The following is a 14725-nucleotide window of genomic DNA, read 5'->3' as shown; positions in this document are numbered from 1 at the left end:
CAGAATTTAATTGTATGACCTTTTTATCTTTTTAACTTACCTTATGCTTTGCTAGGAGTTTTCGAGCCACATCTTCATCCTTGCCATAGTCTTTTGTCTGTAAAATGTTCCGTTTCTCGTTCATCCATGCTTCAATCTCAGTGACTTCAAAAAAGTATTGTTGAGCCTTGAGATTAAGTTCTAATTTCCTGCTACGCTCATTAGCTTCTGCCAGCAAATCATCCCATGCCTCCTGTAGCTCTGCACAACGACTCTCAATCTGATATAGGTATTAAATTCTTAGCTTGTAATTCATTAACACTACATTGCATTATGTTTTACATTTACAAAGACAGATCTTGAGACTTAAGAATTCAAAGACTGTTTATGAAAGAGCGATGCATTGTGGAAGGTGTTAACGTTATATGGTGTGGGAGGAAAGCTATGACAAGCAATAGAGAGTTTTTATCAAAAATGTAAGGCACATGTGCAAGAAAGAATAAGGAATGGTGAGTTGTTCCAGAAGGTGGGTCTCCACCTGGGGTTTGATGTCACCGTGACAGTTTAATCTGTTTATGGATGGGGTGGTCAGGTAGGTGAATGCAAATCTTAGGGAAAGAGGCAGGTCTGGAATGTGTTGTGGGTGGTGAAGGCCTGAGGGTTGAGTCGGATACTGTTTGCTGATGACATGATACGTGTGACAGATTCAAGTGAGAAACTAAAGAAACTGGTTTCTGAGTTTGCGAGACTGTGTGAAGGAAGAAAGCCGAGATTAAATAGGAATATATTAGGTTCAGCAATGGAGATAGGTAGGTTAATTAGAGTGCAAGTTTGAATATGGGAATGAACATGGCAGCAAATGCAACCATGGGAACTGGTTGCATTTGTGGAAAGAAAGGTCATTGTCCATAAAGGTAAAGGTAGGTATGTTTGAAGATACAGTAGTCCTAATGGTGTATGGATATGAGATATGGGTCCTAGATTATATAAATACTGATCAGGGTGGATGTGCTGGAAATAAATTGTCTGAGGACAAGGAGGGTTGATCTCTTAAGAAATAATCGGGTAAAAGAGAGATGTGGTAGCATGATGAATCTTATGTGAGAGATGCAAAGTGTTTACTGAAATGGTTTGGACATGAGGGTGATTAAGGAGGTTAACATGTAGGAGGTGGGTGTGAAAAGGCAAATGAGGAACCTGGGGAACATGTGGAAGGATGGGAAGGGGAAAATGCTTTAAGATATCAGAGCCTGAACTAGGGAGGGTGTAAGGCATGCCTAGGATAAAGCAAATTGGAGAATTGTGGTACAGGGGGATAACATGCTGTCCATGAGCTGAACCAAGGGTTATGAAATGATCAGGGGAAACTAAGGAAGGAAGTCAGAGGCCAGGTGGGAGATAAAGTTGACGTGAGCAAATGAGAGCATTTGCATCTTTGTACCTTGCCATCATGGGAAGGAGCAAATAAGTATGAAAAATGAAATAATAACAATATTGTAAGAATTAAAACAATAATAGAAAATCTGAGTGGTGAGAACTATAAACAAGAATAAAACATGAAAACAAATTCTTATATCAAACTGCTTCTGTGGCCTTACTGACACACTGTTAGGAACAAATGAACAACTTCTCTCCCATACATTCACAACCTACCTGTCATGCATATTTCACTGAAACATGAGCCTACTATCCACAGCCAGGCTCATGGATCATTCTGTGGTTTACCTTGACCACTTCATATGCCACTGTTCAGCCACTGACTGTATGTTGACCAGTGAATTTTCTAAAAGCAAATATTCTGAAGACTATACTTTTCTCCTTGTCTCCAGTAATTCTCTGTCAACAAGAAACACTACCTCATCTATCAAAAACCTCAACCCAAAGTACCAGCCAATCTTGAATGCCTGAACCCAAGATATCAGAAAAGTGGTCTTCACTGCTAGCCTATCTTAGGAACCTCTGACTGGGGTACACACTCCTTAAATGACTGCAATGCTCTTTCAACACTTTTAATTACTACTATCCATGTTTAAGTTTCAGAAAATTCTTTAGTGTGGCATTTGGGGGCTGTGCCATGCACCTTTCCACAACAAATAATTTTCCACTTGATTTCTGCATTAAGTTTCAATTCTAATCATTTCTGATCCGTTTCCCTTGCTCATAGGTTGACTACTAAGAAGAATGTGAACTTTGAACTACTAAATTACTCTTTCTCCTCTCAGATGATCCCAGTGAGAAGACTCTCTTTCTCCCTCCCAATTCCTACCTCTCTTTACTCTTATACCTCTTGTAATGCAGTCTGGGAGTTGTACAAGAATGAATGTTATGACAGTCTTTGCTAGACCGTGATTTCAACTTGTGACATAGGCAATTACCCTGAGGGTAAACAGTTGCAAGCAGAGGTTCATGGACAGTAATCCTGTCCTTTAGGATAAAAGGAGCCATTAGACAAGGTATCACTGGGATCTAACCAATTATTTGCCCCTAACCACACACACAAAAAAAGTTCTTCCATTCCCTTGCTCAATGGCTTCCTGTTTAAAAAGAAACAGTTTTTCAAAAGTCTAAAACATTTTTTCCTCAAACTTATTCTTCATTTAACAATAATCTTCCTCTCCTTCAAATACCTTTCATGTAACAATAATATCTTGTAGATGCAGTCAAAATTTCTGTGATTTTTTGGGGGAGTTTACTTTCTTGCTTAGTCTCACTCTCCAATTCCTAAATTTTTTCCATTCATTTACAGTCCTCGTTTACCAAACTAAAATTTCAGTCAGCCATCCAAACTTGAAATACCTTCAGTCATTCATAGAACACAAACTAACACACACTAGATAAGCAAAGAGTATTTTTTTTTTCCAAGGCAAAGACTCTATCCTAAATTCTAAAATTTTAGTTACAAGGAAATGAAGGGTCTAACTTTTGTGGATTGATGTTAAAAGAATAACCCAACCTGCCAGGTAAAAATATATCTAATCCACTTATAAACTATCATTTATACCCTTTGATTTCATATTCCTATCAAATATGTTTACATAATGCACTCAAGTTATCAACAGTCAACAGTCAAAATCTTACCAGAGCCTTTTCAGGGTGCTGATCTTCTATCAGTTTTTTCCCCTTAGCCATTGTCTTTGTGATTTGAGGCTGATGTCCCTGAATCTCTGCTTTCAACTTTATATGTTTCTTGTTAAGGGTCTGAGCTTCATGAAGATTTTGTCCTAGTACCTGAAGACAAAAATTACCAGTGATTACTTAATAATTGTTAAACTTTCTTTTTCATTATGGCACTGATGACATAATATTTGACAATCTTTCATCTCCTACCATGAACATCATATTTGCTCCATTACTTAATTACACTAATTTGTCATAAACATACAAATATGATATATCTGAAAATATGGTCACTTTTATGAATATCATCATGGTCATTAAAACTAATAGCTTCTTGGCCACCTGACAGTCCTTTAAGTGCTGGCTTACTAAGCAGCTGTCACTAACCCTCCCAATACCCAGGGAGGTAATACCAGAAATATACCTCCCTGGTTGGTGGCTGCCTATCAACTAATACCTGCTGAATAAAATCAAACGTACTTAAAATTATGATTCAAGAGCTTCAATTCATTATGAATTTTACATAAAAATTTGCTTCACAAAAATAAAGATACAAACTTTTGATGTGGCCATTGGCACATGTTCCTTGATCCACTGCATCTCAGCATCAAGCTCAAAATTGAATTCGTGCCATCTTAATGATTCCTCAAGAGCAGCACGGCGTCGAGCTGCTGGTTCCTGTAAATGAGATATTTTCATAATATTAAACATTATGAAAATCTGGTATCAGCTACAGAATGGATGTGAGCAAGTGCAACCTTTCTTCCTCTGTTCCTGGAACTAGCATACTAATATGGGTTATCATAAACAAATATGAAAAAAAATTATACAGGAAACAACTATAGTGTAAGTTTGATTATTCTTTATGAATAAGAAACCTTGCACTTGTTTTATGATAAAAAATTAAAAAGCCATCCAATTAATAATCTTCACATTATTAACAATATTGGAGAACTTAAAATGAAGATTTCAAACCTTCAGCTTCTGGAAGCGATTCTTTGCTGATACACAAGAGGCTTTGATATTTTCTGCATCGAAGTGTCCATCATGCACCATTTGATCACCAGTAGCACACATTTCACTTATCTTTCTTTCCATGGCATTCATATCATTTTCTAAATTCTGCTGTTTATTCATAAGGTCCTTACATGACCGAAGATCTGACCCGACATCTTTGTTTTTCAAGGCAGATTCTAAAGCATCCAAGTTCTTTGCTGTCTCCTCAAAGTTTTTATTATACGAATGCTGGCTATTGGCTTGATGAAGCTTCATACCCTTCTCCTCTGTCTTAGAACAAAGATCTTTCCATTTCCTATTCAGGTCATCTAAAGTCTTTCTAATGTCATCAGACTGGTAATGTTTCATGCTTATCAAGTCTTGACCAGTTTTGTTGAGCCGTCGCAATTGTCCTTCATTGGCATGAAGTTCCCTTTCAAAGGCTTCGTGTTTCTGCATTTTCCTTTCTAGGTTAGTGAGATCCCTATATGATTCATCATCTGCCAATTTCTTTTTATCTGCCATCCATTTATCAAAGTCATCTGCATCTGCTCTGAACTGCTGATATGCCATAGAACCATTCAGCTTTTCTCGTCTTGCCCGCGCTCTTTCCTTGACAGCAACTCGTCGGTCACGCACCTGAAGAAAAAGATTCATGCTCTGATAACAATATAAACAATGTAGTTATAGTCCATGTTTCAAATCAATTTGCCATCAATCTATCTCCTATCTACCTATCATTAACTCTATTTCCATCTCCCAAGGATGGATCAGGTACATACAATCTTTTAAATGATTCCACATACCCTCAGCTCCTGCCCAATATACAAAGAGAAACAGACTTTCTTGCTTATATAGGATGATAATTCAAGTAAGACCGAAATTTCCATTCACTTTTCCATTCAATTCTTTTTTCCATGATTAAGTACCCACCATCATCATCATTCAAACTGACAAAAAATGCTGCAAAGCTCAAATACTTGAAAGGGCAATCCCTGTGATGTTCACTATTTAAAAGTTAAGCTAACTAATACCTGAGATGAATAGACATACCTGATCCCTACGCTCATTGATATACTTTGCATCATAGTGTTCTGCTGCAATCAACTTATCAGCCATTTCACTAAATGTCCGTAACCTTTCATCCTGTGCCATCAGAGTATTTTCAAAGTCATCATGACGTTTGAGAAGGGCTTCTACGTCATCCAAAGTGCCCTGATTTAAGAAATACAATTTGTTCATTTAGTGTTCATATCTATAATTCCTGACAGTTCATGGAAACCATGAATAAAAAGCCAAAAATATTGCAATTGTGTATAAATCAAAATATAATTTATCCTTTTTCAAACTTATATTGCAACATATTTGATAATGCACAAGACTTCCAATCACAACTGCCTGAAAGACAAAATACATGATTTCTACCAAGTGTATGGAAGCACCGCAAATGACAAAAAATTACCCCGAGGTCCTTATAGTCCAGAAATGCTTCATGTGACCTTGTTGCTGCATCTATCTGGTCTGCTTCCCTATTGAAGAGTTGTAAGTCCATACACTGCCTTAACCAGTCACCTTTCTCTTGCCAACCACGATGTATGGCTCGCTGCTCCTCACCTAGCAGTGCCATCTGTTGGGATGAGTTAATATGGATCAATAGTTACCTGAGCAAGCCTATTCAATAGAAATCACGAATGGTAAAAAAATACCTTTATCACTCATCACACACATAACCCTCATTAGAATCATTTTCACTTGAAATGATGAAACACTCTCTTGAAAGAAATAATAATCTTACATTTATGTTCCTGCATATAGATTTTCATATCATCTTTGCATTAAAAGACTTTCTAACATAATCCCATACTGTAGGTATCCTTACATATTTTGATCCTGTCTTGCCTTTCTAGAGATTCTTTTTTAGATATTCAACTATTTTTAATGCTTTCTGGCACTTCTCATCATCCTTCACAGTGTCTTTATGCATTACAGAGTCTGTAGGGGTGAGGGGGCCTGGGAAGTGAGTCAGTTGTTTGCTGATGACACATAATTGGCAGCAGATTCAAGTGTAATACTGCAAAAGTTGGTGTCTGAGTTTGGGAGTGTGTGTGTGTCTATGAACTTGCACCTGAGCTTGCTCGTCTGTTCCATTTCTACTTAAAAACCATAAATTTTCCTTCTTGGAAGCATACATTGGTACATCCTACCAAGAAGGGTGACCATTATAACCCCACAAACAACTCTCCTGTTGCTTTGACATCTACCATTTCCAGTTTCTATGAATCCATATTTCACTTCAATACTGGACACAGGTTTAGGTATTGAGAGTGGTTAGGAAGTTCCATGTCCCCTAAATGCAATTTTCCTCTATTTTCTGAACATTTTATAATTACTATGCTTCTGCTACTGTCAGAACAATGTAAATAAGTTGTTTATTTGTGTCACATTAAAACAATTTTAAACTTGCATCACATTATGACATCTTAATGCAAGAAAAAATTTCAAACAAAAGTATCATATAAACATGATATCTTGATAAATAATACCTTTTTTATAAATCGAAGTCAATTCCACCTTAAGAGTTAACAACACAAACAAATGAAAAACAGCCCATGTACACACATCCACTCTCTAACTGTCATGTAGAATGTACTGAAACAAGCGCTTACCATCCATGGCCAAACTCCACACACTTTAACATGATTAATCTTGCCGACTTTATATACACTGGTTCAGTCCAACGGCAGCATATAGCCTCCAAAAACCATAATGCTCAAATCCCTTCCTTCCCATGCATGCCTCTTACCTGTCAAAATGCTCAGGCCCTGATACTCTCATGCCTCCCTCAATCCAACTTCTATCTCCTTTTCAGTCTCCCCTTCTTCCATGCTTCTGCCACATGTGATACATAGATCCTCTTAATCAGTCTAGTACATTCATTCTCTCCACCAATCTGAATCATTTCAGCATAACCTTGAGAGCTCTCTTGATAAGACTGCACTCACTAACACTTGCCATATGTTGACATCAAGCATTAATTTTCAACACATCCACCCTCTTTCTTTTGCATTCAAGGCCAAAGGCACAACCTTACATCACTCAAAACAGTCAGGATTACTATACCTATAGAAAAACCCATCTTTGCCAACAGAGACACTGACATGTACTTTCTCAAACTTCTTAGTGCACCCATGGCCTCATTCCCATCTTCCACCTTTCACTCAATTCAGCCCCATGGTTCTAACCACTGCCATATTACGTTCCACATACATCTGTATCCCAATGAACATCGTGTTAAAAATTTGCAGACTATAACAAAACAAACCTTTTCTTGTACTTCAGTGAAGTCAGGATTCCTCTTGACAAGCTTCTCTCCTAGCTGAATGAGTTCATTAAATTCATCCTGGTGAGCCCTAATGTCATCACCAAGATCTTGGTGACTCTTTAGAAGGTGTTCTGCAGTGGTTACATCCCGAGCAGGTTCATCAGAATTAAGAGCATTTTTGACATCACCTACCCAGTTAATAAGACTCTGCAAAACAAAATATAAATCATAGTATACATTTCAAAAATGTATGTCAAAATCATGCAGAAAAAAATCTTCAAGTCAGTGCCAGTTACCTTTATAAGATATAATTCAGCATTATTCTAAGGAGACATCTTCCTATACCACTCTTTAGGAAAACAATCTGCCTATGTTTAAGTTATGCAAAAATCAATTGAGAAATAAATTTTTTGTTGCTACCCACTCCAAATAAGTAAATACGAAACCATCAAAAGAAACAACATCCAAGCCAATATCATTATAAATTCCTTGATCCATGCTCTAAGCCTGTTATAAATTCCATCACAAACACCATTTGCTAGACAGGTAAATGAGCTGGATTTTTTGGAAGGTATAACATGGAGAATTCCCTGTAGTAAGGAACAGAGATGCTAATTAGATGAGCCTTCTCAAAATGGGTTGAGGTTACCAGAGGAGGTCTAAGGTCCATGGCTCTCTGTGATCTATGTTACAATCTTGCTAAACAAGTAGGCAGATAATGCTACAATCATAAGAGAAGTAAAGAATGATGAAGATTGCATTAACAAACACAGGGACTTACAAAACCTCCAAAATTGGTCAGATACATGACTACTGAAATTCAAGCTACATAAATGCAAAGTGAAGAAGATGGGGAACGGTGAGAAAAGGCCTAATATAACATAAGAAAAACACAAGAGTGATCTGAGAAGGTATGCCAATCATCCAAACATCTCATCCATCTGTATCCTAAAGAGAATTTGAAAGGCCTTGTGCTAGAAATATGGCAGAGGATTAAGATTCAGCTGCAAGGTTGAATGGTGGAGACTAGAGGTGGAATCATCCAGATTTATAAAAAAAGATGATAAAAAGAACAGCTTTATCAGTTCAAGAATTAGCTATAATTCAATTTGGTAAAAAAAAAAGAGGTACTATGGTTGGTTAAAAACTACAAAGATGTATCAGACAAAGGCAAATCAGTACACTTTCTCTTTATAATATGCCTGACTACAAAAATGTCTTTGCATTGATTCAAGCAATAATACAGATGAAATGAAATTCAAGTTAAATTTTCAGGCCCAATATGCTCTGTCCCTGATGCAACAAGCATCATGAGAATAGCAATAATACCAGTATTGACAGGATAAAGATTAGCGAAAAAAGGGATATGGACTCCATCCTACGCAAGGTGTTTTCATCATATAGTGTGCATAACTGGAATCATCCTAGCTAAAGAAGCAAGAATGGTTCCAAGAAGGGTTATTAAGTATATAAACTGAACACAGAATACTATTTTGCCCTCCTAAGAGCAGAAGTTGAGATTCTGAGGGAAATACTGGGTTAATGTATTCAGATGGAAATGACAAATAAATCAGTGCATCCATAATGAGAGGGTTCACTGTACAGAAGAGATAAAGAGTATATCAAAGGAAAGATCACTGTGATCAGGAACTTGAGTTGGGTGTTTGGTAAGTTGTTCCAGAGCATTAAAGGAGAAAAAGAAAGGGCCCTGACTCTGCTAGGACCAACCCGAGTAGAACCAAGCCAATCACTGTAATGGAAAAGATTATAAAGAGGAGGTAAGAAAGTCTACTTTGGAAAACCTTGAGATACATCACTCAATGGAATACCTACAAAACAATTGTCAGAGTATTCAAAGAAACACAGCATAACAGCAAGAAATAATTCCAAGGATGAAGAAGAGTGTGGAATTCATCTAGGTTCCTTTGTAAGCTGATACAATTATCATTATATAAGATGCAATGAAAGAATTTTGTGTACGAGAAGGTATGAATGGAGATGATGGTCTTGATCAATATACTCAGAGAGCAACGTGAAGAAGAAAGAGGGACTTATATATATATGAGTGGAAGTTCAAGTTTCATTTTAACACACGAGGCACTCGTTAAAGATGCGTATGAGTGATCATAATGTTTGTATGTACGAGATCCATCCCATGAACTGGGAGTGGAATTAATGACAAAAAACAGATATATAGATGGACAGATAAATATATATGTATAATGATACCCATTAGGTAATTCACAAACTGCCTAAAATGATTTTCCAAGCTATGTCAATGAAGAGCATTGGAAAAAGAAAAGCTTTACTCTGATATGTTCACTGATGCTTGTATCCAAAATCTTACCTTAGCAGAGTTAAGAAAGATCTGCTGACCAACAGCTTCCTCTAAGCGGTTCCTCCTTTCAACAGCTTTGCCCTTAAGCTGTCCCCAGTACTGCTGGACCTCTGCTTGTCTTGCCTCTACAGCATGTCTCTCGCGTGGGTATGATGCCTTTACTGAATCCGCAAGAAGATTTACACGTCTCACCTTGGGTTACATTGAAAAAGTCAATACTGTACTTTGACCTAGTTACTTTTATAGGGAGATGGAACATAAAAAGAGTGACTTAATAAATATGTGCAATGGGAGAGAAAGAGGAATAATCTGATTATGGTGGGAGGATACCACTAAAAATAAAGAAATCTTAGTAAAGGCTACAGGCTAAAGTCACAAGGAATATAATAACCTGACATGCTCCACTAATAGCAACTAAACATATGCTTGCAATCAAACAAGCTAACAAAAATGGATGGCTATTCTGCAAAGCATCCACCCAAACAGTTTGGCTGGGTGGAAGAAGAGGGAAGGGGGGAAAATATGAAGTAAAAACGCATCATTACATACATCAAGTGAATTAACACTCCTGTCCTGCCTCTTAAAACACATACATTGGTCAAATCTTGTTTATACAACAAAACATTCATATTCGTTATACACGTAACATTCTCATCTATGGAATCCTAATTGCCAGATATCGTATTACAACGAAATATTCCTTATGTCCTTTACATTCATAAACTATTTCCAAAATCCTCCCCACAACAGCTTTGAAAAATCTAACTTTGTTCCAAAACATTCGTCAGTTGAGAAGCATTTGTTATAATATCTTTTCCTTCTAGGTCTTAAGAAATGTTTCCTCTCCCGTTTCCTCAAGGCAAAAATACAACCCTAAACATAGAAAGCTTGCTGTGTGTCCATCTTTGTAGGTGTGAGTGTTTACGAGTGTTCATGTTTGTGAGCAAACCTCCTTTAAAACCTTGATTTTCTTCTACTTAAGCAGACAATTAGCAAAATAAGCATATCACTCATCAAAAACACAGCATTTAAAAATATATTTCATGAAAAGTCAATTAGCCAACTTTAAATAAAAAGAATTAAGGTAGGCCATTTTACAAAAGTAGAAACTGCATCTTATGATATGTACCTTTTCCTCAACTGGTGCTAACTCTCTCTCAAGCTGATCATGCTTCCGCTGCAAGGACTGAACTGTTTTAAGATCTCGACCCAAGTCATCTGTGTCCAGCTTTTCCATTTTCTCCAGCATCCAGTCTCTTGTTTCATCACAAGTACGGTGAAACAGTTCTACACTCGATGCTCCCTCCAGGCTACGTTCCTTTTGTTGCTTAAGACGATTCAGATGAGCCCACTGGTCATGGATTTGTTTCTGGCGGACTTTAATTTTCTCTAACTGACTATGTCCTGTTGCTATGAAGTCCTGGACCATCTTATCAATAATTTCAATCCTCCTGCTTGCAGCCGATAAGTCTGTGAGAAACTGCTCAAACTTTTTCTTTGCTGTCTCCACATTATCATCCTTCTCATCATTTTTCAGAAGCTTCTCCTTTTCCCTCATCCACGTTTCAAATCCTTGGCATTCCCTCATGAAGGAATAAAGCTTAATGGATTCTTCCAAGTACAAGTGTCGCTTCTGTGCAAGCTCACATATATCACCATATGCAGAATTAATGGACTGTAGACGTTTTTCAACAGTTTCTGGTTCCTCAAATCCACGTTTATTTCGAGCTGTGAATAAGCAATATATACTAAAGTTAAGTAAAGGAATAATCAAAGCATCTCCACACTGTAGGTGTTATAGCAGTTTCTACTCATGTTCAACAGTGCTTTCATTCATCATCTACACTGCATTCTCCTTAAAACACATCATTGTAGTTCTACATCTTCAACATACATCACAATCTTAGTCCCTCTGAATGATTTTCACTGTGATACAAATATTTCTTCACCATGTCCTTACATCCTGCCGTGTTTCTCCCTTAAAAGCTATTCTTAACTCAATTTTTTTTCTTTATAACACAGGAAATAGTGAACAAACATGAAAAAAAATCATATATATATATATATATATATTTTTTCATACTATTTGCCATTTCCCGCGATAGCGAGGTAGCGTTAAGAACAGAGGACTGGGCCTTTGAGGGAATATCCTCACCTGGCCCCCTTCTCTGTTCCTTCTTTGGAAAAATAAAAAAAAAAAAAAAACGAGAGGGGAGGATTTCCAGCCCCCCGCTCCCTCCCCTTTTAGTCGCCTTCTACGACACGCAGGGAATACGTGGGAAGTATTCTTTCTCCCCTATCCCCAGGGATAATATATATATATATATATATATATATATATATATATGCTACCTTGCTAATGCGGGAAATGGCGAATAGTTTGAAAGATATATATATATATATATATATATATATATATATATATATATATATATATATATATATATATATATATATATATATATATATCTTTTTCTTTCAAACTGTTCGCCATTTCCCGCATTAGCGAGGTAGCGTTAAGAACAGAGGACTGGGCCTTTGAGGGAATACCCTCACCTGGCCCAATTCTCTGTTCCTTCTTTTGGAAAATTAAAAAAAAAAAAAACCGAGAGGGGAGGATTTCCAGCCCCCCGCTCCCTCCTCTTTTAGTCGCCTTTTACGACACGCAGGGAATACGTGGGAAGTATTCTTTGTCCCCTATCCCCAGGGAAATATATATATATACATATATATATATATATATATATATATATATATATATATATACTGATATATATATATATATATATATATATATATATATATATATATATATATATATATATATATATATATATATATATACTGATATATATATATATATATATATATATATATATATATATATATATATATATATATATATATATATATATCCCTGGGGATAGGGGAGAAAGAATACTTCCCACGTATTCCCTGCGTGTCGTAGAAGGCGACTAAAAGGGGAGGGAGCGGGGGGCTGGAGATCCTCCCCTCTCGTTTTTTTTTTTTTTTTTTTAATTTTCCAAAAGAAGGAACAGAGAATTGGGCCAGGTGAGGGTATTCCCTCAAGGCCCAGTCCTCTGTTCTTAACGCTACCTCGCTAATGCGGGAAATGGCGAATAGTTTGAAAGAAAGAAATATATATATATATATATGTATATATATATATATAAGCAAAAAAAAAAAATATATATATATATATATATATATATATATATATATATATATATATATATATATATATATATATATATATATATATATATATCATTTTGCTTTTTTTGCTGTCTCCCGTGTTAGCGAGGTAGCGCAAGGAAACAGACGAAAGAATGGCCCAACCCACCAACATACACATGTATATACATACATGTCCACACACGCAAATATACATACCTATACATCTCAACGTATACACATACATACACACAAACATATACATATATACACATGTACATAATTCATACTGTCTGCCTTTATTCATTCCCATCGCCACCCCGCCACACATGAAATAACAACCACCTCCCCCCTCATGTGTATATATGTATATATAAATATATTTTTTTTTTTTTACAAAAAAAAATATATATATATATATAAATAATACATACACTCCTAATACAGGAAGTAAGTACACAGAAGTACTTACATCATCCTGTAGCATCCAGGAAGCCAACCACATTCAAGAGGTGAAATCAGTCATATGAAGTGTAGCAGTGTTGAGTGTATGCCTTTGCTGGTGAAGTGCAAATGTTTCTTGTCTTTATTGTACAAGTATCATCCTGGGCATGATGGGTCTTGTTATATGTTGAAACTGTTTGTAAAACTGGAGTGATGGGATGGTATGTAAAACTGGGTTTAGTACTTGTCAGTTCACTATTGTGTATATATGTTTTGCCATAGTTATGCTCGTTAGGGAAGGGGAGACTTTTAAGTATAGGTTTTTGAAGTGCAAGGCAACAATCAGATCTTTCTTTCTACATGAGGGTTTACAGCTGGTTATGAAATGGTTTGGATGAGAAGAGTCTAGTACTGCTGTACTAGAAAGTCGTTCATTTTGAAGCAAGACTACATCAGGAGAAATTTTGTTTCACTGTGCTGGTGCCAAAAGTTTGTAGTTGTTAAGAAGCCTGAGATTATTATAAATGCTTTGTTTTGTGATGTCTGCAAATTTGTCATACAGTAAATTTTTTGACATGGTGTGACAAGGCATGTGAAATGTGGTTTAGAGAGGAGCAAATGAACTGTCTGAAGAGAATTCCACATGAACATGTCTGATGGGATAGTAATAGTAATGTATGGAGGCAAGTCTTCCATCCTAAATGCAACAGAATGGAAGAAGTTGTGGGTTTTGGAAATGACATGCCTGATGATAATATGTGGTGTGAGGAGGATTAGCCACATGAGGAATAAGAGTGTAACAGACACATGTGGTGGTGAGCCAAGTATTAAAGAGAACTGACCATGGAATGGAAGAGACTAATTTAGAGAATGTCAGAAGTAGTGGAAGCAAGTGTTAGGGGTAGACCAAGGAGATGGAAGGACTGGTCAGGGAATTGGTCAAGGAATGCATTAGAATATTCTGTGGGAACTGACTATATGAACTCAACAGGTATATAATATACATACATATCAATACTAGTTAAAATATATTCCCAATAACTGGCCAGAATATAAGTAAAAGCATTCAAAACTTAAAACAAATCCTGTTTTATTACAATTAAACTAATGATATTACTGATATTCTTTTAGAAGCTTTACAAGATGATCAAAAGTTCAGGGAGAAAACAAGCATAAATGAAACGTTAAGTTTACAATTAGGATTTTCCCTTGTGACCTTTTGTGAATTGAAATTTGAGAATATGAATTCTGCAAGCATGTAAACACGATGCCTGTAAATAACAAGATAGAAATAAGTAAAGCTTTCTCAGCATTTCTGGGGTTATCTCTCTTTA

The 14725-nt window shown here is 36.4% G+C and overlaps 1 protein-coding gene across 20 annotated transcripts in view; it reads right to left on the bottom strand.

Moving 5' to 3' along the window:
• kst (spectrin beta chain, non-erythrocytic 5 kst) overlaps positions 1 to 14725 on the bottom strand; it is a 281464-nt gene that overhangs the window by 94647 nt on the left and 172092 nt on the right. For all 20 annotated transcript variants that reach the window (XR_011716398.1, XM_071691174.1, XM_071691185.1 and 17 more), the window contains exons 17-25: positions 10882 to 11480; positions 9762 to 9944; positions 7415 to 7621; positions 5555 to 5719; positions 5146 to 5307; positions 4072 to 4731; positions 3655 to 3774; positions 3058 to 3207; positions 41 to 259 (exon numbers count right to left, since the gene is read on the bottom strand). Coding sequence is in view for 19 of the 20 variants with exons in the window: in XM_071691174.1 (XP_071547275.1) it covers positions 41 to 259; positions 3058 to 3207; positions 3655 to 3774; positions 4072 to 4731; positions 5146 to 5307; positions 5555 to 5719; positions 7415 to 7621; positions 9762 to 9944; positions 10882 to 11480 (2465 nt within the window). In the remaining variant the exon portion in view is untranslated. The remainder of the gene's footprint in view (positions 1 to 40; positions 260 to 3057; positions 3208 to 3654; positions 3775 to 4071; positions 4732 to 5145; positions 5308 to 5554; positions 5720 to 7414; positions 7622 to 9761; positions 9945 to 10881; positions 11481 to 14725) is intronic.

This window comes from Panulirus ornatus, chromosome 50 (assembly GCF_036320965.1).
Source record: "Panulirus ornatus isolate Po-2019 chromosome 50, ASM3632096v1, whole genome shotgun sequence".
Taxonomy (NCBI): domain Eukaryota; kingdom Metazoa; phylum Arthropoda; class Malacostraca; order Decapoda; family Palinuridae; genus Panulirus; species Panulirus ornatus.
This window is presented reverse-complemented; position numbering and strand designations above follow the sequence as displayed.